Here is a 27,977-nt window from a genome sequence, read left to right as displayed (position 1 = left end):
TTTTCATGCTCATTTAGCTCTATTGATTCAAGTGGAATTACACCAACAGATGATCAGGGTCACACAGTAATAAATCACTTCTTGGGTTTTCCTTGACAACTGCAAGCCCCTGGCCTGTAAGTGATGCAGAACAGATACTCTATCATGCCTTACATTGGTTTTATGCTGGGTAAAATTCATTTGGCATGCAAATTGTAGATATGTTGGGATTGTTTGGCTCTCTGAAAGATGTGCTTGATGGCTGCCTATGTCATGTTTTTTCTATAAAAGATGGTTGCTAGTGGTGAAAATAAGGAAAGAAGCAAGTGATCAAAACCAGGCGGGACAAATGTGCAGGTTGGACAGTGGGATGATTTGCAAGGTCAGTGCTTTGGTGCTGTTGTTCAAAAGAGAGATACCTCCTTTTTCCTCTGATCTGATTCAGAGCTTGGGCGAGTTCTGGGTTATCTCTGCATTCTTTCAGATCCTGTGCTTTGCTGCATGATGGCTTTTGACCTTCAGAAAGTAGTTACAAAAAATCAGGCAAAGACTCCTTGTGTGAAACTTAAATATCTTTAGGAGCAAAGGTAAATCAATGACTTTATCACATTACACATTCCTCTTCCATAGGATTGCTCTCAATGTTGTCTCTGTACCAAATGAATTGTTTTGCCCTCACAGTCACTGAAGTCAGGTACACACCCTGCCTGCTTTTCACACAGTGAGAGGGAGAACTCCTTGTGTTGTTTCAGTTCTTCCCAGCTGCCCAGTGAAGTGAAACTCTTTATAGTGCAGTTCCTCACTTGAACTTCTTCTTGTACTGTCTTGATCTTACTGTGTCCATACTCTCTCAGGAGAAATTCTCATCCTCAAGGTCCTTGTTAGCTGGTTAAAGATCAAATTTCAGTTCTATGTTGTGTGAAGGGCATGTCCCATCCATATTCCCCTTGAGGTTGTTGAGGTTAGATGCCTGTGACTGAATTGCTGTTGGAAGATGTCATCAAGTCACACAAAAGAGGTGGGAATCACCTCTGAGTGGTTCAGGGGAAGAACTTGCTTCTGCAGTCATGCTTCATGTCACCCCAATGTCACCAAAGCCTTATTTTGAGGTAGCTCTCAAACATGTCAGGTTTGACCTTGATGATCTCAAAGGTTTCTTCCAACCTTATGATTCTGTAACCTGCAGTATTACAAAATTGGCTCTTAATCTTGTCCATCTTTGGCAAAAAGTGGTGATCCTGTCACGTCAAGAGGAGTGTTTGGACTTTACTTAACAAGCACTGACATGTAATACACTTCTAGGTTGGAAGTGTACTGAGCCAATCATTGAGAATTTCTGTTTACTGGCTTATATTTTTGCCTTAACACTTCACAGGACGTAGTTGATTTACAGATCCAGCTATGGCTGAGGAATCCATCCAATTCTGTAATTTGAATGGAAATTAAAGAATTATTTCCTGGGGCCATTCTGATTTAGAGCTCTGGTCACAAACTAGGTCTGACTCTCATGGCCTCCTCTGGCAGCAGCTGCTCTGGGTAGCCACTGCTCATGGCAGCTTTGCTAAAAATGTATTTGGGATCATGAACTATCCCTCTTATTACTGCTGCTGCTCTCACCTCTACCTCCACCTCCCCTTGGGGTTGGTCTGGCTCCATACAATCGAGCATGAAAATCAGGTAGAAGCCAAGGGCTTTGCTGCAGACTGAACTGGTGCAGCACTGGGATTCTGTGGTTGGGAGAGAATTTACCTGATGTCAATACATTCCATTTTGTGTGGGGATAGAAGGGGAACAGGGAATGAATGAATCCTTATTGGGTGTCATGGGGGCAAAACAGGTCTGGTTCTTTTTGGTGGACCCTCCTTGTGTGCATTCATCCAAGGGGTGCCTCTCAGAGGACTTTCTGTTTCTTGTAGGCCCTCAGGTGTTGATGAAAAGTAAATAATTGGAGGAATTCTGTCACGTTCACTCATTCTGAATAGTGCCCTGTTCTGCAAATAGTCCTGTGGTTTTCAGAGGATTTCTCCAGTGTGGAGCAGGCGTGAGGCAGGGTGGCAGCACACGGCCCTGTCAGGAGCACAATGGATTTTTCCATGTTGCATTTTGGATGTGCCTCAAGGTCTGTGTGTGTTTGGAGCACAGCTCTGCTTTGTGCTGCAGGGGCACAGAGAGACATTGCTGCCTTCCAGAAGTCACAAACCAATGGCCACGTGAGGGGTGGGAAAAGGAAAAGAGTGACAGTGAAAGGAAGTGATTTGCCAAACTTCAGATTGATGCAATTTAAACCAAGCTTTCCCCAACTCTTGTTTTGTGACTAACCCACTTCTAGCTCATTGCCCTATGAATGAAGGTCTTAGTTTTAATCTAAATATAAAGGTATTTATGGGAATTTGTTGTGCTTGATAAATACACTGCACAACAGTCCTATTCTAAATATTCATTCCATTTTCTTGTGAGATGTTTCAGCTGTATTTTGTTACATTAAATTGTACCAGTAGAGTGTTAAGTGGTAATTATTAAAAAAAAATTAAGAATGCAGAAAATTATTTAGGAAAGATCATAATAAATTCTGTGTTTGTTTGGAGTGTTTTTTGGTTTTCATGAAATTATGGATCATAAATGCAATGAAGCTGTGTTAAGTATTGATGAGTTATCATGGAATTGTGCTGTGAAGGGCTATTCAGTGAGGGGAAAAAGCAAGTGCTTATTATAGAAGTTTCCAAAGCATTTTTGTGTGGGAAACTAATACTAATATCCCATCCAACTGAAAGGTATAATGTGACCTTTGGATTTAGCGGGATTCAAAGTTGAGACCACTGAACTTCATATCCTGTTCTTCCCAGTTTTTGAATGGCTACATTGAACTATGAAATGATAGCCCAAATAAATAAATTGGCTTCTGTTTACGACGTGAAGGAATCAGACTGGGAAAACAAAATGTGTTTCCTAACAAATGTAGTTCCATTTTCTGTGAATTAGCCTGGATACTGCTCTGCACAGCAAGAGCCCTTTAGAGGGACAAGATGAGAGATGCCTTCTATGAACAGTAACATTTCCTGCTCAGTGCATGACTGAGAGATGCCTGAGGCTGAGGGGGTTGAGCAATGGCCATGGATGCATTTTTCCCTTTGTGTTCTGCCTGTAGAGCCACAGAGATTGGCCTGAAAAGAAGAGCAACAGTAAAGCCAGATGAGTAGTGCATATGTGAACTGTGGAGAATGGTGTTTATCCAAGCCTGTGGTACATGTGGGCACGTTCAGCTGGCTTTTTTGCATTTAATATTTTATGTTTCTATTGCAAGTCTTGATACTTCTGTGTAGGTAAATGTGTGCATGATGGGTCCATGGAAACAGCTAAAAGTATTTCCTTGCATGTTGAGGCATTAACTTGTACATCTTCTAGTTTTTGTAGTGCAAGTCTTCCACAGGAATGCCACAGACCATTTGAAATGGCATCTTTTAACTGTGGATCAGTGGAAGGAGAGCTTGGTGACAATGCTGGGACTGAAAAGAGGTGAAAGCTGGAGCAACATGTTCCTCTAATTCCATGGAAGGATATAAAAGCACAAACAACTTTTTATACCATAGTTTTAGTAGTAATGATGAATCTCCATTTGAAAAGCCCTAGGTTTGCTTTTGTGGAGCACTTGGGCACAAGTGAGCTTTTATAAGGACAAGATTAGTCCCTAGGGATGGCTTGGAGGAGGGTACATGATCTCCAAACAGCCTGTCACACCTGTGTGCTCACTGGTTCCAGGGCCTGCTGGCCTTGCTGCCCTAAGGGCAGATGGCTGAGCAGGACCTGTTCAGGAGCTGGCCAGTGCAGCAGAGTGCTCCTGAGGATCCCTCAGCTCTGCTGCCATGGAGCTCTGCTGGAAGCTGCAGGATTGTCCCTGTGCCTGAGAAGAAGTTCTGAGTTCCAATTCCCAATATAAGGACTTTGTCTGTCATATGTAGCATGAAAATGGCAAGTTGCCTTAAATATTACTGTCACAGTGTTTCTTAGGTTTATGCCAATCACCAGGGAGTCACAGAATGGTTTGGTTTGGAAGGGACCTTAAAGATGATCTCATTCCAACTCCCTGCCTAGGGTAGGGACATCTTCCACTGGTCCAGGATGCTCCAGACCCCATCCATCATTCTGTTGTTACAACTCAGTAACAACAGGGGCAGCTACTTCAGGTTGTCATGTGTGCCTGATTTGGAATTTGAAGCCTGGGAAGCTTTGGTCCATGGTGCTTATTAAATAGAATTTCTTTGGAATGCACCACTTCAGGAGCAGATACTTCCATCACATTAAGTTCAACCTTGAACAGATATTTGTATAACTTGTTCCAGGCTTAACCAAGTTGATAAGTACTTGTTTAGAATAATGTTCCTATGGATATTGCAAAGGAGAACAGGGTTATGCCCCAGTATTAAGTAGCTGATGAATATGTGTTAAAATGGTAATGAATTTCCTGTCAACATTCACAGGACTGTCTTATGCTCCTCTTACTACAACTGAGAGAGATAAGACCTCAAGAACATGTTGCTATTTTTGGAAACAAAGATTTCTTTGGAGGAGACTGTTTCCTGTCTTTGCAGCCAGGAAAAGAAAAACATTTGACAAGGCTTTTTGCAAATGTTGCTGAGAAAATTGAGGAAAAAATAGTGTTCTCTTATTTCCGTCTCTGGTGTGCTTTAATCACTAGCCATTATTTTAGAAATCACTTGTAACAAAAATGGAGATAAGAGTTTGAATTGGAGGATGAAGTACTGTATTTATATTTATTATCAGTGTGAGCTGGGAGTACTTGTTACAGAAGCCAAAGGTAACTATTTTGTCAGTCTGTTTTATTGTCTCACATGTAAATAGAAAAGAGAATGAAGCACCCTTGCCTTGGATGTATTTTTTGAGAATTCTTGATGTTGTCAAATGAACCATATGCTATGCATATAAATTAAGGCTGTTTCTATGATTATTTCTAATACAGATATGCTATAGATGTACAAGTCTTTAGCTTAACCATGTAATCAACTCCTGTTTGTTTAAGAAAAACAAGGCTGTCTTATTAGAGCTTTTTTTAAAAGGTTTCACAGGATCAGTTTATACAGAGCCTAAGCAGCCCTGTTGTCATGCTGGTAATTTACATGTTTCAGGCAATTATTTAATTTAAAATTGCCCAGGAACCCCTCAGCAAAAATACTGGAATGTGTTGTACTTCATTAGATGCTTTTAGCAACATCTTTTCTCTTGCTCCTCTCAAAAGGTCAAGAAAAAAAAAAAGATAAGATGCATCTTCTAACAAGCTGTTGTTGTCTGCTGGGTGAGCTCTGGGGCTGCGTAAACCCTCGTGCATACCAAGGAAGTTTTGCAAAAATATCCTGCTGCTCCTAATTGTGGCAGTGTTGGCAGGAACAGGCTCTGCATTGTGGGACCCTCGCTCGCTGCTCCCGGCGTTTTGATCAACACGGGTGAAATCTGAGCCCAGCAAAAGTCAATGAGAGGTTTGTCTTTGATTGCACAGCAGCCAGGACTGCTCCCCAGTTGTTCCACACACAGGCAGCATCCTAATGAGGAGAGCACACCGATCCCCGTGGCTGGATTTACAAAGGGAAAAGCTCATTCCTTGAGCTGCAAGCTTTTTGAGTACAACAAAAGCTTTTAAAAAGTTGAGTTAATCCACAGTCCTCACATGAGCAACTTAATACTCTGATAAAAGTATCTCAAGTTTTAACAACTGAATTTTGGAATTCCAGGAAGAATTTTTTTCATGGAAAGGGTTGGATTGGGCTGTCGAGGGAGCTGGTGGAGTCACCATCCTTGGAAGTGTTGAAGGAAAGACTGCGTGTGACACTTGGGTGTGGCTGGTCACGAGTTGAGCTCAGTCTTTGAGATCTTTTCCAAACTGATCTGTGAACTCTCCTGAGATCATCTATAACCTGCATTATTGTGTTAATCCTGTGAGCTGGAATGGATGGAGTTGTCCAGTCAAAACATGGCCATTGTGGATTGTTCAGAGCACCCTGGGACACGATGGGCTTTCACACAGGGAAAAGGACAGTTGTGCTCATGTATGGGTTGAGTTTGGGCAGTGCTGCTGTGTTTTAGGCCATTTAGTTGGTTTAATAGTTCAATAAAATATCGTTCAGGGAAATCTTAAAGTTGGCACAGTGTTTGCCAGCCAAAGACTGCAAAGTATAGAGTTCAAGGTGATTTAGAGGGGTTGACTTACTGAACACTAATAACACCAAACTTTTCACTTTACTGTGTTTCTAATGTGTTTTTAGAATTCTGTGGATATGGGTGAAAAGTCTGGAGGAAATCATGGCATGTGAACCACCAACACTGCTGCTGATGTCTCACTGGCACACTTGAGGAGTTTATTAACTGACTATCTTGCTCATATTCTGATTTTTTTTAAACAGCCTGATAGAGGGCATTAGTTTGGACATTCAGTTTGGGAGGGGGAAAAAGCAATATTGTATCAATGACTCTAAATTCATCATTGCTGCTGAAATGCTGTGACTAAGAGTGGTAGTTTGCCACAGGATTTTCTAAATCTTTTGTCATGTTTCCATTTGCTAAATGTTCAGGGGTAGAACAACCAATTATTTAATTTGTTCCAAGAAATTTATTTAAATTAGAACTTGTATCTTGAAACCTCATCAAGGAATAGCTAAGCTTAGGGTTATTTTTGCTGGGGTTTTGGAGGGAGGAGGAGGTAAAGGTAAAGGACATTTGATGTTTAAGAGGATTGTAAAGGAAATGAGTTTGCAGAAGTTGAAGATAGTGCGTGGTTTGAGGAAAGTGGAGGCTTCCTGTATGGCTTTAGGCAGATCACTTGACCATAGTGCCTTGACTTTTCTTACACAGAAAATTGGGCCAGTGAAGAAATATAGATAGTTGGAAGGTCCCACTTCATTGCTGTATTTAAAAATGAATTTTTGGAAGGCAGAAATTACCATCTGAGGGCAAAAGATTTGCAAAAGCAGAAGTGCCTTAGCTCACAACAAGGATATATATGGGACAACACAGCAAGAATTAGGGGTTATAAGTATATTTAGAAATTGGTTGAAATAAAAAAAAAAGGCAGTATTTCCCTGAACTCTTCAAGATGTGATGCAGTCCTGTATTTATCACTATTTAATAGTTCACTATTTAATAATGTTCAACAATGCCCATTTTACATCTCAGTGTTCCATTTGTGCAGAAGAGTTTCTTAAAAAAAAAAAAAAAATCAAAATGCAGCAAAATCTGAACGGGATGCAGTCATACTGCTCAGTGCTTCTTGTATGTACTTCCAGAAGCTTGTACAGCTCATTTTACAGAGAAGGCAAATTTAGAAGTAACAGGGATGGCTTGTTAAAATTACATTATTCAACTACAAAGGTTTAAAAATACACGTCCTGTTATCTGATAGGCTTTTGTTTCCAAGTTCATCCTTCAGCTCCTCTCTGCAATTGTTTCCTGTTAAACGAACCTGGCATGTTGTTTTCCTGAGGTTTATGGGTCATTGACAGTATTGGGTTTCACACAGTCCAGCTGCTCCCAAATCAGCTCCCTTCCTACCCCAGCAAAGTGGGGAGCACACAGATGGGGGCTGGTGGAAGCAAGGAAGGCAACATGAAGACATTGGAGTCATTTTGCCTCCAGCTTCACTGTTAAGGCTTCCATGAATTTCATGCTCATTAGCAAAATGTTGAAAAATGTAGTGTTAAATTACAGTTGTTCCTTGGGACTGTTTTTGTTGCTCCTTGGGACTGTTTTCCTAAACTCTAATGACAAAAGGCTGAAACGAGGAGCCCCTGGCAGAGAAGAGGCAGCATCTGTCACACGCGGAGTTGAAAGGACTCGGGGATCTACAAAGGGAAGTGAAATCAACTTGGAGCCTTTCCCTGCCACCCAGCAGTTTTACAGTGATGTCAGGGGTTTTTTAATGTCACAGTGTGGTGAGGCAGTGTTCGGAGAAGGTCTCTGCTGTCCCAGCAGTGCCAGGCTGTCACTGCTCCCCCCTCCATGGCCCAGTGGCCACACGCGCTCCCTCCTCGGAGGGCAGGAGCAGAGCCAGAGCTGAGCATGGCATGTGCCAGGATGGAAAACATTTCTGCCACTGGGCCTCTCTTGTCTGCTTTAAGAGTTTTCATGTGGACATAAGCACCATCCAGACACATACAGCTGTAGAATGTCCCTGTGCTCAGTTCTAGGTGAGCATCCCTCCTTAGCAGACAGTGTTTGGGACTACAGATAGCATACAGAGCGCCCGGGGTAGCCCTGGTGCTGTTCTGTTCTTGCAGACATGCTGAACATTACTGTGATTTTGAAGGCTAAATGGCATGGTAGAGAATTGCAGTTTTGGGGCTTTTTGCTGTCGTGTCTGATGGAGCCAGAATGGCAGCTCTGAAATGTCCCTTGCTCCCTTGGCACAGGAAAATACCTGTTGCTGTAGTGGGAGATGCAGGGAAACAAGGAGCTGCCAATTGCAAAGTGCTTGCAGGCATATTTTATTTAACTGTGGCATTTTGTAGCAGGTTAATGATCTGGAGTGTGAGCTTTTTTTTAACCCAACAAACCATAGGTATCCTGTTACTTAAGATTTATCTAAAATCTGAATGCACTTGGGCGTGAGAGCACATCAGTTCTAGTGGGATTATCTGGCAATATCTGGCCTTTATTTTTCAAGTTTACTTTGTGACACCATTCCTGTATTTGAGTAAAACCAATTGCCAGTAAATAATACAAAAGAAAGGCCTCTCTCTTCCTGTTTCAGTTTGCTTCATTATTTATTTTACAGGGTGGTGTGTGGAGGGGAATAACCTGTTGTAGCAGTCAGCTGGGTCTGCACTCACATTCCTGTCCAGAGCTGGGTCACTGACTTTAACAATGATCTGGAATGAATTGCTTCTCTGAGGGAAAGCCAGGCATATGGAAGAACAGCTTGCCCAGAGAAGCTGTGGCTGGCTCATCCCTGGAAGTGCCTAAGGCCAGGTTGGACAGGGCTTGGAGCACCCTGGGACAGTGCAAGGTGTCCCTGCCATGGCAGGGGGAGGAACAAAGTGTTCTTTGAGGTCCCTTCCCACCCAAACCATTCTGTGTTTCTACAGAGGGATAAACTCTTCATACAGATTAAATTCTTTGATAAAGAGCATTGTGTAAAGGCTAAGAACTGTTACTTAAACCAACTGCAATTAAGATTCTTGTTCCAAAAAGCACATCAGGAGAGGAGTTCCTTGTTTAGCTGACATCTCAATTTAAAATTTGTGTTGCACCTCATTCTCTGAGCACACACTCACCCCCAGTGTTTGGGAAAGGAGGGATTCTGGACCCATGGCACCAAAAACCTCTTGAGAGGAAGGAGCAGCTGGCTTTGACACACAGCTAGTAACTAGGAAGAAAAGGGTTTTTTTGTTGAGTCTGAATGAAAATCAGGACAAACATCAGTTGTTAGAATGTGCCAATCAAGTGCATCTTGGTAAATTCATGTAGAGAGAAATTTTAATTTAGAGCCAGTGTTCAGTCTGTCACCAAAGAAATACTCATCAGATAAAAGTGCTTCAGATCCCATGATACGGGAAACCAATAATTATGAGATACAGTGAACAATACAAGGTAGAATTGCTAAAGGGATTAATTAGCTTTAGTCGAACTAACCACTATAATTGATGCAAATATCCATCTGCAGCCTGCTGGGACATTAGATAGTCATCACACACCTGCTCAATTCACCAGCCTTGCAGAACACAGCTGTCAGAATGATTTTTGGTTGGGCTTTTTCTTGAGCATACTTGACTGTTTGTTCTTTTGTTGTTGAAAATGTTTTCTTTCTCTTTTCTTTTTCTAAACAGCACTTCCATGATGGCAGAAAGGCACAACAACACATTGAAACTTGCTGGAAACAACTTGAAGCAGTAAGTGGCAAATTCCTCAGATGTGACATTTAAGTAATTTATATATTTTTTTCAAAGAGATGGTTCCAAGTATTTTATTTGGAAAAAGAAAGGTATATGGATAAAAGTTATAGAAATTGGATTTTTAAAACTCTGCTGTCTTAAATACACTCAGTCCTGCAGAAGTGTGTTTTATCAGAACATTTGGTTTGTGTGGGCTCTTTGTCTATCACGGGCAGCATTTCATTTGATATGACTTGAAAAGTGTGCTAAGCATTGCTGAAACTGCAGAGTCCCTAAGGGTCCTGTTCAGATATTCCACTGCAAGTTGAACAGCTTCATAATGTCTGAATAAATTGAACAGAAACATCTCTTGGGTCAGGTGCCGCTTCCCAAAAGTAAATATACATTGGAATTGTCATTCATGTGATGAATGAAAAGTGAGGCTGTAAGTACAGGAGAGGATAGAAAAGAGGTTGTCAATAACCTGAAGCTCTACTTTCAAATTTATAAATCTTATTAACTCTCTCATTCATTTACAAAAAGGAAGGGGTTAAGTGTTGGAGGAGAGTGATTCCATCTACAAGAGTGGAAGTGATGCTAAAAAGGAAAAATACTGAAATGTAAGCAGCCTGGATAATGGAACCAAAAATGTGCCTCTGGTAACTCCATTTTTTGAAGTTCGTTAATATGGAAATGTATTCCAGTGTAAACAAGAGAGCTCTAAAATCCTTCAGTTGTAACAACAGATTGTTTTAGTGGCAGGCATGAATTTTAGGCAGATTTTGGTATCTTTTGCTTCCCATAATGAAGGCATCTGGTTTTTCTTGTCAGAGTAAAAGGCGGTTTGAACGTGATTGCAAAGAAGCTGACCGAGCACAGCAGTATTTTGAGAAAATGGATGCTGACATCAACGTGACAAAAGCAGATGTTGAAAAGGTGAGCTGGAGGGTGGAGACTGTTTGTAAACATGGATGTGATAGGTTTATTTTCTCAATCCTCCTGGTAGGATAAACCCTCTGAGGCTTAATGCCTTACTTGAGTCAGTCTGCTGGTTAATTAAAACCTGGGAGATCTCTGCAGACACCTTTATTTATACAAAAACTCTAAACAGATACAGTCAGGTTTTTTTAGTGGGTGGTATGTGAGTTTAACAGAGCTGATCTGGCTCTAAAGGAGTTTATGCAAGCTCAGTTTTGACTAACACCCAGGTTCTGTGTCAGCCAGCCTTGTGAGGGCCCCCTGAGGGCTGCTTGCAGTTTCCACACATTTTCATTCCCTCTGTGATCCAGGTAGAACCAAACTTCCTGCCTGTGGAGCAGCACTTCAAAGATTTCCCAATGTCATTGGATGCAAGGAAGTATTACCAGAATTGTTTTTCATAGTTGTAGGTTTAGAGCAGGACAGCTTTCCATGTGATGCAGGATCCTGGAATCCATGCTTGTCACAGATGGCACAAGGCTTTTATTTTCATTTCTCACTTGCTGGCTGGTTGCAGAATCATTTGTGGCTTTTTTACAATGATCCTCACTCAGTGAAGCTTTTGAACTAATTCTTAATTTTAAACATCCAGTTCTGTTTCAGCACATCTGTCTGGAAATACTTTTCTGTTTTTAGTTTGATTCAAAATTGGATATGTGGAAGGATGCTTAAAGTTTAGATTGTACTGGTCCAAGTCCAATACCTCTAACTTAAGGAAGCAATGAAGAGGAAGAAAATGTTTTAAATAGCCTCTGTTTTTGGAGTTACACATTTGCTCAGAAGATGCTCTAATGTAGATCAGAAACACCACATTACAATGTGTAAGGACAGCTTTGTCTTCCTTGAGTTTGAGTCAGACAGGCACAAAATAGCCAGAACATTTTTTTTGAAGGAAAAAAATAAAAAGAAAAGGCAACCAAAAGAGAAAGGAAAAAGTAAAAGTTGAGGCTTAAAATATGCCAAATGTTTTGTTTCAGGGACAGGAAAGGAAAGTGAATTATAGGTAAGAAATCTTTCTAGTCTGAGGTCTCCTTGTAAAATGTAGGTTTTGCTTCTCAAGAGGTCTGCTTCATTCTATTCTAAGTTCCTTCAGTCGTGTGAAGATATGAAATATAAATTTCCCTTTACATCTGTGGGATCTCATGTTTCTGGTGTGCTGAGCATCAGGACATTGTGTGGCACAGAGCATCAAGGATGCTCTTGGAAATGAGGACAGTAAATCATAAACAAGCTCAGAAAATTTCCCCCAAGTGCTATTGCATATCAAAGGACAAAATAGCTCTGTGGTCTTGTAATTTGCTTGGCTCTTAGTTGCAAATTCACCATGTAGATTTGATCCTTTGTTGCCTCCTGGATTTGCCAGGGCCCTTGACAGATGAATGCATGTACAGATCGTTAAAGATGTAGCACCACATGTGGGTTTTTCTAACAGAGAGGGATCATCTCTGCTTTATCTGTATAAAGTGATTTTAGAATACTTCTTTTATAGATAAAATTAGGGCTTGCCCTAGATTTTTTCCCAAAGCTGAGGTCATGTCAAAGGGATACAAAGACATGACTTACTGTTTGAAATAGGGGAATGAAACTCTTTATTTCTACATCCCTTTCCAAGGCTGCCCTTTTCTGGTCAGAGTAAAAGGTGGCATATTGGTGATATATCAATCTAAGAGTGTTAGGTAAATTCTGGGAAGCAATTTCCTACCCTGGTGCTTTTTCCCTGTCAAGTGAAGCAGAGAGGCCTCCCTTTTAAATTCCTCTAGCTTTTTATTGTGTGAATTTGTAAATTATTTATTGCAAAATGAGGCTCAGTGGTGTCTTGAAAGAAAAATCTGTTATGCATGTTGGCAGCTCTCAGGAGAAGGCATTACTCCACTTTCCAGGCAGTCAACAGAGTAGATGGGAGAAGGAAAAGGTTATCAAAATGAGTGGAATGTGAAATAATATTACTGAACAGAGAGAACAGTGTTTTCCAAGTGCATGTGTTAAACTGGGTTCATCCATGTCAGGCTGTGAATAATGCCCTTTCTTTGCTCCCCTCTGCCCGTGTGACTGGGAGGCTCTTGCATAACTCCCAGTGCAGAATGGGATATTGTTCCCAGCTCTGCTGCTCTCCCCAGCTTGCTTCAGGAGGATGCAGGAGCTGGGATATTGTTCCCAGCCCTGCTGCTCTCCCTGACTCGCTCCAGGGGGATGCAGGAGCTGCTCAGCTCCAAATGAAGCAATAGGATGACTTCAACCTCCTCCTTCTACTGCAACACTTCTGATTCTCTTGATTTCTCTTCCCTTATGGCTTGGCTGCTGCACTCCTACCCCACAAGCTCCCAGAAATCAACCTGGCCAGGAGAATGGGCAGTTTGGCTGTGTCAGAGCTCTTCTCTTTGGCAGAACAAGGTGCTCCTCAGGCAGTGGGGCTGCTTGCCCTCATTTCTTTGGCTAGAGATTGACACCTTGCCTGCTTCAGCTTGTAGCTGCCAATGTGAGCAGACACAGGAGCTATTTTTTGCATCACACATGATAGAGTGGATGGCATTAATGAAATTAAAATTCTGCGGTGATCACAATGACATATACAGTCAGAAGAGAATACAGCTGCAATTTCCTAATGCTAAGCTGTGTGAGGTTCTGAAATGCTCACGTCTCTTTATCTTTCAAGTCTTTGTAGCCTTTGACAACTGCAGCAGGAAATTCTGTGCCAGAGCTGCCATCTACCAGCACTTATCCTTTGCCCAAAGTACTACAATTTGGAAGCATTAAGTAACCAGAAAAGTGGCAGAGAAGCAGAATAAGAGTCACTTTCCTCCTTATTTCTCCAGGACTGCTTGGCAAAGGGCCTAAAGGCAGGGCTGGATGTGGAGCCTGGACATCAGGTACCCAGGTCCACATTCCTTCCGTAGGACCAGGTATGTGGAGGGCACATCCCTTCTCTGCCCCTTCTGTGGCCAGCAAGGGTTCCATCACCTTGCCAGGCAGCAGCCTGGTAGCTGATCTTGGAGGGAGGAGTGTTTGGCTTTGTTTCCTCTCAGCTCCTTTTTTGGCAGTAGGGACATGGAGCAAAAGCTGTGCTCAGTCTCTGCAATGATCACAGTGTGCAGGAAAAAAGGGAGAGTGGAGCAGGACACCTGAGCTCCCTTCCCTGTTTGCACTGAGCCTCTAAGACCCCAGCAGCCAAAGCTTGCAGAGATGTTTGTGTCACTACAAAATGCAGTGCAGCAAAGTCAGGGCAGGAAGCTCACAGTCTGTGAAAATATCCTTATAAACTAAATAAATGCTGCAACATGCTGATGCTGCTTCCAGGAAGACTTGTAGGTATCACTGAAAGCTTTATTTCATTTGGATCACAGTGGGTTGTGTGCTTTAAAGCACTTCTCTTTCAAAAACCACAGAGGAGCTGCTTCAATTTTTTGACCATTTGGGGAAATGGTCTCTGTCGCCAGCACGGAGCCACTGTACATATAAGGCAGAGCTCTATTGTTTCTGCCCTCTCTTCAGAGCTGCAATCACTAAAAAGCTGACATCTTTATGGGATAATGTGGTACCCAGTGGTGCCTTTGCAGACTTCTTGTAATAAAATTAAAAAATCAGCCGGCTTTTCTAGGGTTTCTTTTCCAGGGAGGTATTTCAGAGTCTGATTTTCAAGAGGAACTGGCTGAGGCCAAGCATGGGAAGGGTTTGCCTCTTGATTTGCTCAGCAGTTGTGGTGAGGAGAGTGGTTTGAAGTACTTGGTGTCAGACAGGATCTGTCCCTTGGCTGAAGAGAAACATGGTCAAATGTTGACCTTAGGCAATAATCTGAGAGACTTAGGAATTTTAGGTGTATTTGCCTTTGGTTTTAAAGTGGAGAAACTGAGGGAAGTAGGCTTGATCTTCAGTTTACTGAAATCTCTCAGAGCTTTCCCTGTGCTCTGCAAATTTCAGATTGTGTCTGCAATATCCAAGATGTTTTGGAGACCCAGAATAGCTGCAGATTTGCATAAAGCCTTAAAATAGAATATCACCATGATAGTAGTTTTCTACTCTGTAAATATAACTGTGGGGAGATACTGAGCTTTCATGTTTGAGGTTTCATTTTCTCTTTTCTCATGCCACATTACCTGGGTGCTGAATTTCTGCACAAAGCACAGAGTCTGTCCCCCTCCTTACCCACAGGAGACACACTTAGCATGGCTTGGGGTAGCTGAACCATGAGCAAAGTCTGACAGAATGTAGGTGTAGAAATCCTGCTAATTGGAACCTGGGATTAGCTGATCTTCCTTGTGCTCAGCAATGCTCTCAGGTGGGAACTGCATTTCCAGCCTCTGGACTGCCGTGCTGTGGGACACAAACCCCTCCACTGGGAGCTTACACATCCTTACAGTGAGGGGTGTAAGAAGCTATTTTGGGCTCTGGAGACATCTCAGGTGGGTATTTCAGCAGTCAGGTGACAGTGAAGCCAGATGCAGTCACTGACACCCCCCAGACTAACCTGGAGGAACGCCAGCTCAGGGCTCTGCTGTTGCCACATCCCCCTGAGGTTTATTCAGCAAAGTCTGTCAGCAATGAACTTCACCCTAATCCCAGCTTGTGGGTATCTCCTTCTGCAGACTGTAACTACTTAATAGGCCTAATTTTTCAGGAGATGCTAAGTCATCTGCTCTGTGATGGTGGGACTTGTATCCCTTCCCTCTCCTGTCCACATCAAGGCACCCACTGGCACCAGCAGTGTACCAGCACTGTAGGAAATGCAGTGCCATGCAAAGGTGGTTTTGCAAGGTGAAGAACACTTACAGTGCTTGTGTTATTAATCCTGCACTGAGTGGTCCCTGAGGCTTTGCTTTTCCCATTCTCTGCTGTGAACCTGTAGAGATACAGCAGCAGCATCAAGGTGAAATATGCAGGTGAGGTGTGCCAGGCCTAGTCAGGAGGGTCTGGCCTGTGCATTTCTTGTTGGAGAGTTTGACACTGCAGCAGATTTTCACTGTGTGGTGATGAGTTTTTTGAGTGTTGAGACGGCAGCTGCTTCTTTTTTTCTCCACAAATGGAACTGGCTAAATTTCTGTGTCTTTGTGATGTGTGACAGATTTCTCATGAATTCAAATACTGGGTAATGTGATTTAATGTTATTTCTGTGCGTTATGCAGACCCCACTCTCCTTCCTGAACTGCTTCCTTCCTAAAGGATGATGCAGTGTGTGAACTCAGGGAGTCCCTCAGGAGAGCAATTTGCATTTCTGGAAGAGTAAGCCTTGTTTACAACCTGCCATCCCTGCCTCTCCATGCAGAGCAGCTGTTTCCCTTTTGGAATCATGACTAATTTAAGAGGGTCGATTTCTACTCAATAGAGAGTTAATGACTCCAGCAGGAATGTCTGGGGAACTTAATAAATCTCCATATGTACCCTATACATACCCTGTGCTTGGTGATAAGAGGTCAAAGAGCAGATCATGAGCCAGTTTTAGTGTAAGGCAAGGAAATCCAACTGAACTTAAATTTCCTTTTAGCAGTGCTCCCCTGCAGCAATGCTCTACGTGGCAATTTGACTGAGTTTTGTAACAATACAACTCTTTTGGGAGGTGATTGCTGAAGAGAGGGAAAAGGAGTGTGAAGGGGAGGTTTAAGAATATCTTCTGAATTGAACAACTGCAGTCTGAATCACCAGTGCAATAGAACTGGTGCTCTAAACTAATGCAAAGCAATTATTTCATGCTGTACAGTTGGAAAGCTTCATTATAGTCATTCTTTTTCTGTCAAAACATTGGAATAAATCTTTTCACCTGCGTGAGAAGGCCTCAGAATTTAGCTAATTTCGTTTGTAAGCTGCTCAGTTTCAGTGAATCATAGAATACCAGGTTGGAAGGGAATGGAAGGATTGTCTGGCCCAGGGTTCCTTGGCAAAAGCACAGTCTAGACAAGATGGCCCAGAACCCTTTTCAGCTGAACTGTGCCCCATGTTGGGGGTTCCACCATTTCCATGGGGAGATTATTCCAATGGCTCATTCTTCTCACTGGGAAAAATTGTCCCCTGGTGTCCAATTGGGATTTCCCCAGGGGTGACTTGTACCCATTACCCTTTATCTTTTCCATGTGACTCCTTGGGCAGTCTCCATCTTCCCTGCAGCTGCCCTTCAAACCCTGGGACACAGTGACAAGGTGCCCTAAGCCTTCATTCTCCAGGCTGATCTAACCCAGGTCTCTCAGCCTTTCCTCACATGACAGCTTCCCTGTGTGGATCATCTCTGTGGCCTTTCTGGACCTTCTCCAGCCTGTCCAGGTGTTCATTTTTGTATGGTGGGGACCACTGGGCGCAGTATTCCAGGTGTGGCCTGACAAATGCTGAGAGGAGGGGTACAGTGACTTTATCTCTGCTGGGAAAGCCCTTGTTGCTGCAGCTCAGCATCACCCTGGTCACTCAGACTAATTTACCTCTCTGAGAGACAAAGTTTTGTATTTTACCCATAAAATTGATCTTCAAGGCTACAGAATTTGCCCTGGTAACTTTTCAACCCTGACTGTCCCTTCTGTGTTGGCTGTGTTTGTAAATTCTTTCTTGGAGGGAGAGGAGTAGAACCGTGCCCAGTATTCCACGTATGAGCTAAGCAATCTATTACCCAGTCCTGAAATTTCCATTATTTATATTCAAGAAATAATTTCCATTATTTATATTCAATACCCAGATTTATACATTGCAGAGTTTAATTGCTTATGTAGTACAACTAAACAGACCTCCAGAAATCATTTAAACATTGTGGGCCAGTGTTCCAAATACATCTTTTCTTGTTACCTCCTCCATCAAACCCACATAACCTTCCATCCACAGAGATTATCCTTCTTTTATAATGAATTAGACTTGCCAGATATCCTAATGGAACTGCATTTCTCTGAGCTGTGTGGAAAACTCCTGGGTGTTTGCAGGGATTCACAGTTCAGTCATCCAGAGAGTTTGGTTATTTAGTATTCATGACATGAGAATGGCAGTGCAAGGAGACAACTTTGGGGTCTGAGGCACAGTTATTCCCCAGGGCCTTGCAGCAGTGTGCTGAGAGGTGCTGCTGTGCTGCTCCTTTTAATTAATTTAGTCCATCTCTCTTGTTAGAGCTTCAGCAGGACTGTGTTGTTTGGGGATATCTTTTGTTAGTGTGAGTTTCTGAATTCTGGCAGAGTTGTGTGCAGTGAGACTGCACTAGATAACAATTCCTGAGATGTGGTGAGGAAGATTTTCCATCCTCTGTCAGTGGTTTGCTCATTTGTATATTATATTCAGCCAGAGGATTTCAGGGACCCACAGAGTCTCAGATTTTTCCTCCACCTCTTCAAATGTTAAAGGAATTTTCTTTTTGCTTCTTTCCCTGCTGTTATTTTGTACCCCCCATTCTGCTTTGTTTTTTTTTTTTTTTTCTTTTGGGAAAGCAAATTCCAAATCCTTTCTCTTCTTGCCAGTTCAGAGAGACCCAACTGGTTATTGTAAAATAGTAGAGTGGAGCTTGATTTGGAGGCTATGTAAATCCAAGGCTGGAGCCTTGGCCCTGTTTTGGAGTCTGTGGCAGGATGCCCACTGTCAGTAATCACCCTGCCCACGCTGCCAGTGCTGCTCTCCCAGTGCTCAGTGGTCACAGGGCAGCCGTGGAGGGAGGGCCAGAGCCTGGAGCTGAAAAATCTGGGAGCAATAGAAAGCATTCCTGAAATTGGGGAAGTGTTTCTGAGTCTGCCTTTATCATTAAGCTATTTTAAAGGGATTGGGTAGTCGAGGGGAGGGGGCAGGGGTGATTTTTTTTTTTTGTTTGCAATTTAGTCTGATCTTGGATTTGCCAAAGCCAGATCTGTTTTGGCAGGCAGTGGCCTGGCAGTGATGCATCTCACATGCTGTCTGAGTTTGAAAGAAAAGAGGGGGTGCAGAATGGGAGAAAAGAAAGAAGAAACAAAGTGACACCAAAGTTTTGACTGGAAACTCGGCCATTCTGGACAAGAGCAACTGCTGAGGAGTTGAACTGTTCCACTTAGTGTGGACCAGCTGAATAACAGCCAAAGTTTTTTTCTGCCCTTTTCAGTTATTCATATCACTCCCACCATAACAGCCCTGAGGAGCTGCATTTTTTGTCTGTGTAAACCCAGAAGACAGTGTGTCTATTGACCCTTCTGCTGTTTCTGGAATGTGTCTCAGAAAATTGTTCTCAGCAAAATATCCTCATTCTTTTCTGTATTGGAGACCAAAATGGCACAAAATATACTTGGTTTTTAAAAATTTCTCCTACACTTCATCGCAAGTTGCATTTCCTATCAAAGGAGGCTTGGGGGAGAAGGTAAATGGAACAATATAATTGAAAGTATTTAATTCTCCAAGAGCCTTCATGTAAAGTGTAGCAATTTGCAAAAATTTTCTTACACTTTCAGGGTTGACAGTGCCCATCATAAAGTGTCCATATTTCCTTTCTCTGTTCAATTTTCCTGTTCAAAGGCATAAAGTATTAGGACTGATTTAATTCAAAACAATATATAAAGCTTTACTAGTGCTGCATGTTTGCAAGGATTATGGCTAAGTTCCCTTGTCTGTCATTCTTTGGTCTCATTCTGCTGTGCACTGATTGCTGAAGTTGCATCTTATTGATGAACTGCAAGTGGTTTCAAGCAGAACTCTCTAACATGAGTTATTTCAAAGGTTTGCAGGGTTAACTTTCTTCTAATTTCTTATTTTAAAAGGGAAATAAATACCCCGATAAATACTTAAGTCAGATTTCAGTGCATCAGTGTCCTACCCTGGCATCTCTGAGCTCCTGGTAGAGTCATTTATCTGAACTAACTCATTGTTATTTGGGAGTCTGCTTTCTGCAACTCAGTTGTTAAGAAGAAAATCTGCAGGAAATGTAGTTAAAATCATCTTGAGAGAACAATGTTTTTGCTCTTCCTACTACCTTAAGAGATAGATGCCACAGTGTGTGTTGACAGCTCATATGGCCATTGAATTTGGTGTTTTTCACCTAAGGTGAGTGTGCTGCTGAGGCCTGATTTTTTTTTTTTTTTTCCTGTGGCTGAAGACAGCCACAAAAATCAACACTTTGCAAGTTAATACTACTCTGCAGTTAGCTACTGTCCTGAATTCTTGCCCATCAAGCAGCAAGGCAGTCTAAACAAAGGGAAAAATATTGGATTTGATTTTATTTAGTGGCACTTCTGCATAGATTCTGAAAGAGAAAGTCACCTATAATAAGCCTCACCTGCTGCAGGTGAGCTGTTACCTGTTTCAGTCTATCAGAGCTGCACTCCTTTCCCTCGAGTGCTCTCTCAGAGCTGTGAAACACTCCCCTGGTGTGGCTGCTCAGCTCTGGTTGCAGGTGCAGGGGAGCCCAAAGCTCCCCTGTGTGCTCCCTGCAAGGCTGCAGCTCCTGGGCTGTGGTTCATTTTGGGGAGCACTTTCTGCATGAGACCAGCACTGACACGTGTGACCTTTTGGTTTTGGTGCTGCCACATGAGTTCAGACACGAGCTGCCTTAACAAACCCAGGCTTTGGGGAGGAAGCAATGCCTATATACACTGTGGACATTTATTTTGGGGCAAAAAGCTGTTACAAAGGTATGCTTAGGGTGGGAGATGTGTGAAATCTGTGCATCTTTTGCAGTGCCAGGCATTTGGAAGCAGCACACTGCTGTTCTCCCCACAAACCCCTCAGGTGTACATACCCTTTTTGCTTTTCTGCAGTGCTGAAAAGTGACCTCAGTCTTTTTTCCTTTGAAGAGGGGAATTTTTGTTGCATTCAGAGTCCCTGGCCCTGACATCTCTTACAACTGAGCAATCTGTCAGCCTGTAGAGGTGGATTGTGTTTCGCATATGGGGCTGGAAACTGAGCTCTTGCTCACTCATCCCTGCCCAGTTAAAGGAGAGGTGTTGACTGAAAGCTGCATCCCAGTATTGTTCTGTATCTGAAGTCATCGTCTGGTTTTCCAGACCCCAATTATTCCAAAGCCTTTCCTCCTGGAAATACTGTTCAGAGCAAATCTTTTAGCATTAACTCTAAGAAGCCCCCAAAAAACCTTCTCTGAAGCTGTTTGCATACACAAGTGAGCAGCAAAGAAGCAAAACTTCATTTTCTGTAAAGCCCAGCTATAAATTACTCCTGAAATAGCTTCTGTGACTCTCTGCAGTTCTGGGCTACTGCATCCATTACTCTGAATGTGAAACTTAACATCATTGACTGGTCTTTATCATTTTGTGCTTCATCAGAGTGCAGGAGTCTCACTATAAGGTAAAATTCTGTTAATACTGGAAGTGATGATGTTAGAGGAAGTGACATACCGAAATGAAGTAATAAAAAATTCTAGATTTTAAAAAATCTATTTATTTTCAGATCCAAATATCTCATTGGAAAGATATTTAAACAGTTTGAAGCTTGCCAAATGCATTAAATGGCCAAGAGAAACAAAGCATCACTAGGGCTCTCATACAAAAAGTTCTGGTTTTGGAATGCACCCAATTTTATTTACTCATCTGCTGCCCCCTCTTATTTGGGGCCAGTTAAGATCATTTTGGAAACTGAGTGTCTACTCTTTTATACATTTAGCTCGGAGTTACTTTGTCATATCCAACCAATGAGTTTGAAAATGAACTCTGATGGCTTTAATGCTTGCTGCATCTGCCTGGAAATGTGTAATAATGGATTTCTTGTTTTTCTGCTTCAACAATAGAGTCAAGGGACAAATTCCTGAGTTGCATTATTTAAAATTATTTTTAAAAAAAGGAAGGGAGAGACAGCTGTATGAGTGGGAGTGGGGCTGGTGTAAAGTCAGCTCAGACAATGGGTTCCTCTTAGGTAGATGAGGAGAATGGGCCTCACAAATGGATATTGATCTGCAGCAGCTGGGACGTGAGGAAGGGGCTGGGAGATGAGCGTGAACCACTCTTACAGCTGCTGCCTTTCCATGGCTGACTTTGTTTTCCTGGTAAATTTGTATTTGTGGCACAAGGATATATTGTTTTCCACTCATATTTAATGTAGCTGCACGTGAGTGTGTGGATGGTAAAGTTTAATAAACTTTATAGGACTTGGGCAGGGAAGTGATTGATGTGGCTTCTTGGAATTTGATTGCAGGAGGTGAATTTTCTGGAATTAGGCACTCATCCTTTGGACAGTTAAAATTCCTGGGAACAGGCAAAGTTGAATATATGTCTTTTATTGGATTCACTTATTTGGTTATAGTCACATTCTTCTCCATTTGATGCTACTGTTTCATCTCCTGTGATGCCCTTAGTGCCCAGTATCTCCTCATTCTGCTTGAATTATTTCTGTAGAAAGAATGTGAAGGGGATCTGTGAAATTCCTACAATCGACTGCAGAAGCAATATCTGAATTGAGGTGAAATAAATTATTAGGTGAGATGTGCAAACTTGACAAATGTGGAGGAAGGCTACTTCTTTACAAATTGAGATTTGAAACCTCCTGACAGAATTTGTTGCCTTCCAGTTACGATTACAAAAACGTTCCATGATTTGGTATTCCATGGATTTCTTGTCAGGAAACTATTGTCTGCTTGGAACAGTTCAAAGAATAACCCTGTTCTGAGCTGGTTTTAATGGGAGCCCACTTAAAATATGCTAAAATTCTTTGTTGTGTTGTGTCCCCTGAAACATGGTTTTTAAAGCAGCATTTCTCTGCCTTGTCTGAAGTAATTATTCAGAAATTCAGCAGCAGAGCTCCAGCCAGGGAGGGGGAGCTTCAGAGTGGGGAAGGCATAGGGAATTTTGGAAGAGAAGAGAAGGAAGAGCTACTGTGTGAAGGCCAAAGGCAAGGAAGGAAAAGGCATCTAAACCAAACAGATGGGAGAGGCAATAAGGGAAGAATATTGGGCAGTGAAACAGATAACAGAAGGCCTTGGGAACAGAACTGTAAGGGGAGGAATCTGAAAACATGAAAGGGTCACTTGGGGACAGATTATTCTAGGGAAAGAAGTGAGATTAATTGCCCAGTGCTCTGCTATGTTGGGTAGCAAAGCAAATCATCTGTGTGGGTAAAAATAGGAATGGAGGCATCTCAGCTGCTGCTCAGGCTCCTCTTTCCTTGTGTGCTTCATGCCAGGGCTGTGTGAAGAGTGTGGAGAAAGGGCTCTGCAGGGCACATAGTTAAGAGGTTTTGTCATGATTATGTTGGCTAAAATGAGACAAAAATGTTGGGTTTTTTCCCACTTCCCTTTCCCCAGAAAACACTGCTCACCAAGAGGGAAGCAGCCCATTAGAGGAAAGCATCAGGTGACACCCATCAGGGCACAGGGGGAGCAAGAAGTGACTCTATGAATGTTCTGGGAAGGGGTCAACTTGTTTTGGTGTTTGATGTGCAGTTCAAACAGAGGTTGCTCATGGAATGCAAAATGGTTCATGAGATAGCACATTGTAACCCCAGAAAGGAGCAGCAGCACTGTCCACACTGCAGCTTGAATGTTTCACACAAGAGGAGTCAACCAAAAGCTGGTGTTCAGAGTCTCATAATCTTCCTGGATAGTAAGATGAGGAGTACCAAAATGCAATTGCTTTCCATGTAGTCTAAATCATAAATTTCTTTTGGTATTTCCTCAGGCAAGACAGCAAGCCCAGCTAAGACATCAAATGGCAGAAGACAGCAAAGCTGAATATTCTTCCACCCTACAGAAGTTCAACAGTGAGCAGCATGAGCATTACTACACACACATACCAAACATCTTCCAGGTAAGGGTCACTGGAAGGGCTCTAGAGTAGCCCATAATCCTGTAACAAGAATATCTTACTCATCATCTCAATTCTATGACCCTGACTTTTAATTTTTGGGGATTTTTTTGGTCATTCTTAGCAAATTTGACATGCAATCTGCTACCCTTAGAGATGGTAGGATAAATTATCCCTTTTTCTTAAACTAGATATAAAGGGCTGAATAACACACCAGGAAGGTGACGTTGAAGTGTCGTGACAGATGAGGACAGCCTTTGGAATCCTCACAATCTTTCTCTGTTCAGCTCCTGTGTCTGTGCAGCTGGGCATGAGGGAGAGCATCACTGGCATTGTTGGGGCAGGAGGCAGCTGGGCATTGTTGCATATGTGAAGTCCAGCAACCCTTTATAACCTGTGTTCAAACCAGGCTGCACAGATGGTTAAATGTGAACCACAAAAATTCTGCAGCAGTGAGTCCAAAGGGTTTTAAGCAAGCTTCTGATTGTGCCTTAGGGTACCTAAGGACAGGCTGCAGAGGAAGAATAAAAAAGCCATCAGATTCATTCTGAGTGAAGTTCTGAGTTTGTGCTTGAATGAATGAATTGAGGTTAATGTAGTAGAACAGAACTTCTAAATGACTGTTCCCTTGTAATGGGTCATGAGCATCAGAAGTGGAAAATCCAACCTTTTCAAGGGAGGACATGTCACATGCTTGTCATCAGATGAGCAGTAGCTGATATTTGAGTGGCAAACACACACTTCTTACCCACTGCTGAAACTTGTGAGCCAAATGGACACCTCCTCTTTCCCTCATGGTAATTCAAACCAATGCTTGAGATAAGGTGTTCCTGGAATCAAGCAAATGCTGGGGCTGAGGAGCTCTCTGATCTGTAGGTGGGCAGGGTCCAGTCCTGCAGATGTGCCCTCTTCCCTGTCAGTGCACCACTGAGCTCCAGGGCTTGCTTTTAGGTGTGGAAATAAGTTGTTTTGTAAAGAATTGATGTTGCTTGTGGATCAGTCAAGGCAAAGGGGATTTTTGACTGCTCCTGCAGCCCAAAGTGAAACAGGCTGCTCCTGTTCATGCCCTTCTGTATCCTGCTATAATTTGTCATAATGGAATTATGCCACATTCAGTTTCCCTCTGTGGTAAAGGAGAGGCCCCTGGAAGAGATGCTGGAGATCCTGGAACTGAATCCACTGAGCAGTGAGGAGCTGTGCTGTGAACAGCACGTGGGTTTTTTTTTTTATTGTGCATGAACACATCAATACATGATGTACTGTGAACAAAACATGATGTACATGACTCCCTAAACACCAAAAATTACCTTCTAGGGAAGAGAAGGGGTGACATCAAGATCTTTGTTTCCTTGAATTCTCTGGAATGAAAATGAGATTGTTCTGAACATGCACAGAAAATGAAATAATTTGTTGCAGAAATTCTTTTAAAAGCCTTAGGAATCATCCTTACAAAAGTCTAAAGCTGGAGTTTGACAAATCAGCATTTTTTAACATAAAAAGTTAATTGAAAAATTTCCAGTAATAGTAAAAGAGATTACTTTAAGAATGACATTTTGATGTGTGAGGGAACAGTATCACTTGGTACCTTCCTGAGAACAGGTGTCCTAGTTTGTTCTTAAAATATATTTAATCCTTAAGTTTTAAAGTAGTTGATGTAGGCTGTAGAGGAAAATTGCATGAAACTGTGAAGTCAATCTTGATGTTTGACCTGAATGAAATGTAATATTTTAGAAAATACAAGAGATGGAGGAAAGAAGAATCGTGAGGATAGGAGAATCCATGAAAACCTTTGCAGAAGTCGACCGCCAAGTGATCCCCATCATTGGGAAGTGTCTGGATGAGATAACAAAGGCTGCAGAATCAGTGGATCACAAGAATGTAAGTGTTGCATTGTTGGTTGTCATATTTAGTATTGGTCTCAAATTCATGGAGACTGAAATGCTGGGCCCAGGCTCAGCACAAGAGCTTTGCAGTCACGGAATTAAACCAAAGAACAGCTTCTTGTCCCAAGCTGCTTTGTCTGAGGCAGGATGTGCTCAGATTATTGCCAAAATCTACTTAACATCCAGAAATGCCTTTCCTGCAATACTTTTTAATTTTTTATTTGTTATTATGGAATATTCTCTCATTTTATTAGGATACTTACTTTTTGAAATATTGCAATTTAAAAGTAGGCATCAGCATGTGTTGTTGGACATAATTTCAGATACTTAATCACCAATTCTTATAAAGGTGGATTCTATGTCTCATAAACAGAAAACTGTCTGTTTCAGAAATGCCTTAATTTCAGTTAGCTTTATAATAATGAAAGTATTTAAAGTATTGGCTACAGGAACAACCACAAAACCTTTCTGTAAAATATTTCTTTGCAGGTTTGAGGTTTGCTGGCAATCTGTAAATGAGCAAATCTTGATGTCTGAACATTATTTTCCTTCACAGGATGCAAAGAAACCTCTCTGATAGAAAAGCTGATAAAGATTTCAGTTGAGCTTCCTGATGTACAGTGACCACAAGGCCAAATGTGTTTTCTGTTTTGTTTGCAAAGTGATCTGCTTCCTTCCTACATGAAGCCACTGTTCTTCCAGCCTTTCTCATGGATCATATTAGTGCTTCAAATGCTGACAGCAAGTGTCTTGCTGCCTGTTTGAATTTCCCACACATGTTTTTCACTGGAATCTTTTCTGAGCTGTTCAGTGCCTGGAGCCATGAACTGGCAGCATAACCCTGAGGCTGAAGTTTTGAAATTAATCCTCTACTCTCTGTTCAGCAGTGATCTCACAGAGAGCAGCATAGGAAACTCAGGGGTCTGAAATCCATTCTCTGGATGGGAAAATGTGGAATTGGGGCAGCAATTCCCATATTAGAACAGCACACTCTACTTGAGGTACAGCTTTTGGTGCTGCATGGTGAAATCATGCTGGGGAGATTCAAATCTCAGCCTACACTCTGCCCAAGTCTTCTTAGCAAAACACACATGGAAATTAAACTGGGTGTTGGAGTCAGGGTGAATTTTATATTCTCTTGCTCACAAACAAGTCCATGATGGCTCATACACAAGTGTGACATTGGAAAATGATGACTTTGAGCATTGATAACTGAATTTACTAGGATCTCCCGTAAACACTGTGCTGACAAAAATGTATTTAACCAAAATAGTTATATCTGAGCAGCTGCAAAGGGTTTAGTGTGTCCTGTCTGGAAATAGTTATCTTCCTAAAGAGTCCATTCTCCTTAAATATCATCAAGGATTTTTTCATCTCTGGAGCAGTCATTTCTAACTGTGTTGATTATAGTGAAAGTGCTGGATTGGGTATTAAACATGCAACAGTGTAAATAGGATTGCTTTATGCCCTCACTGCACTGCAGAGAATTACTGTTAATGCCAATAGATACTGCCTGGACTTAGCAGGGAATACTGGTTTGCTGTTACTGTGTTTCTAAGTCAGTTTTAAATATTTTTTTTTCCATTTCCCTTTTCTTAACCACTTGACCAACACAAAGGTCGTGTGGCAAGTGTGAGCTGTGGTGACTGCCAGGTGAACCTGTGCAGAACCTGATTCAGAGGGCTCTAGCAGCAGATAAAATTAATTTGTTATGGGCTTGGAGTTCCTGTTATGACATTATCTCTGTGATATATGGAGCGTGCTGGTTATTTTTAGCTCCATTGTAGTGGAATGATGTTTTGAATAAATGGAAGGAACACTGTAAAATTCAGAGGGGAAAAAGAGAAGAGCTCCATGCACAGGATAAAATACCAGTGGAGAATTTAACATAACATAGTGTAATCTCTTAGAATTAGAAAATGGTTTGGGTGGGAAGGAACCTTAAAGCCTATCCAGTTCCACCCTCTGCCATGGGCAGGGGCAACTTCCACTACCACAGGCAGCTCCAAGGCCTGTCCAACCTACCCTGGACCACTTCCAAGGATGGGGCATCCACAGCCTCCAGGCTCCTGTAAACAGTCTCTCCATCTTTCCTGTCGGTTCCCCTTAGGTACTGGGAGGCAGCAGCTGAGTTACCCCAAAGCCTTCTCTTTTCCAGGCTGAGCAGTCTCAATTCTCTCAGCTTTTCCCAGTCTTTCCCCCTCTTCTCTAATGCTTCTTCATATCACTTTCATGTCTATCATTAAAAATATCTTCAAGTTTAGATCTCAGGAAGTTTTAATGTCAAACAAGGATGGGATAATGGAAAGTGCTTTTCTACCTCCCTAAAACTCATGTAGGAATTTCATGGTGCCACATGATAGACTGAGGGTCTTAAATCCTTGTTGATCTTCACCATCCCATGAAGACTTGTGCAAAGCTTTTCCTGTTATCTGTGTTTTGCTCAATGGAGCCTGGCCTCTGGATATGTTTATATCCTAGCAGATTTCTCCTGAACAGCGTTTTACCTAGAGCCATTCACAGAACCTGTGAAATGCCTTCAAAGCAACAAGTTCTTTTTATGTAACAGGGCAGTGATGCTTTTCTCTAGAGAATAGTAATATATTTGT

The 27,977-nt window shown here is 42.1% G+C and overlaps 1 protein-coding gene across 21 annotated transcripts in view; it reads left to right on the top strand.

Annotated features, from left to right (window-relative positions):
• The window catches only part of FNBP1 (formin binding protein 1), a 92,901-nt gene that overhangs the window by 38,771 nt on the left and 26,153 nt on the right, over nt 1-27,977 (top strand). For all 21 annotated transcript variants that reach the window (XM_041475085.1, XM_041475084.1, XM_041475091.1 and 18 more), the window contains exons 5-8: nt 9,807-9,869; nt 10,683-10,787; nt 23,360-23,488; nt 25,217-25,363. In XM_041475085.1, the coding sequence (XP_041331019.1) occupies nt 9,807-9,869; nt 10,683-10,787; nt 23,360-23,488; nt 25,217-25,363 (444 nt within the window). The remainder of the gene's footprint in view (nt 1-9,806; nt 9,870-10,682; nt 10,788-23,359; nt 23,489-25,216; nt 25,364-27,977) is intronic.

Source organism: Pyrgilauda ruficollis, unplaced genomic scaffold (assembly GCF_017590135.1).
Source record: "Pyrgilauda ruficollis isolate IOZ18807 unplaced genomic scaffold, ASM1759013v1 scaffold34, whole genome shotgun sequence".
Lineage (NCBI taxonomy): Eukaryota > Metazoa > Chordata > Aves > Passeriformes > Passeridae > Pyrgilauda > Pyrgilauda ruficollis.
This window is presented reverse-complemented; position numbering and strand designations above follow the sequence as displayed.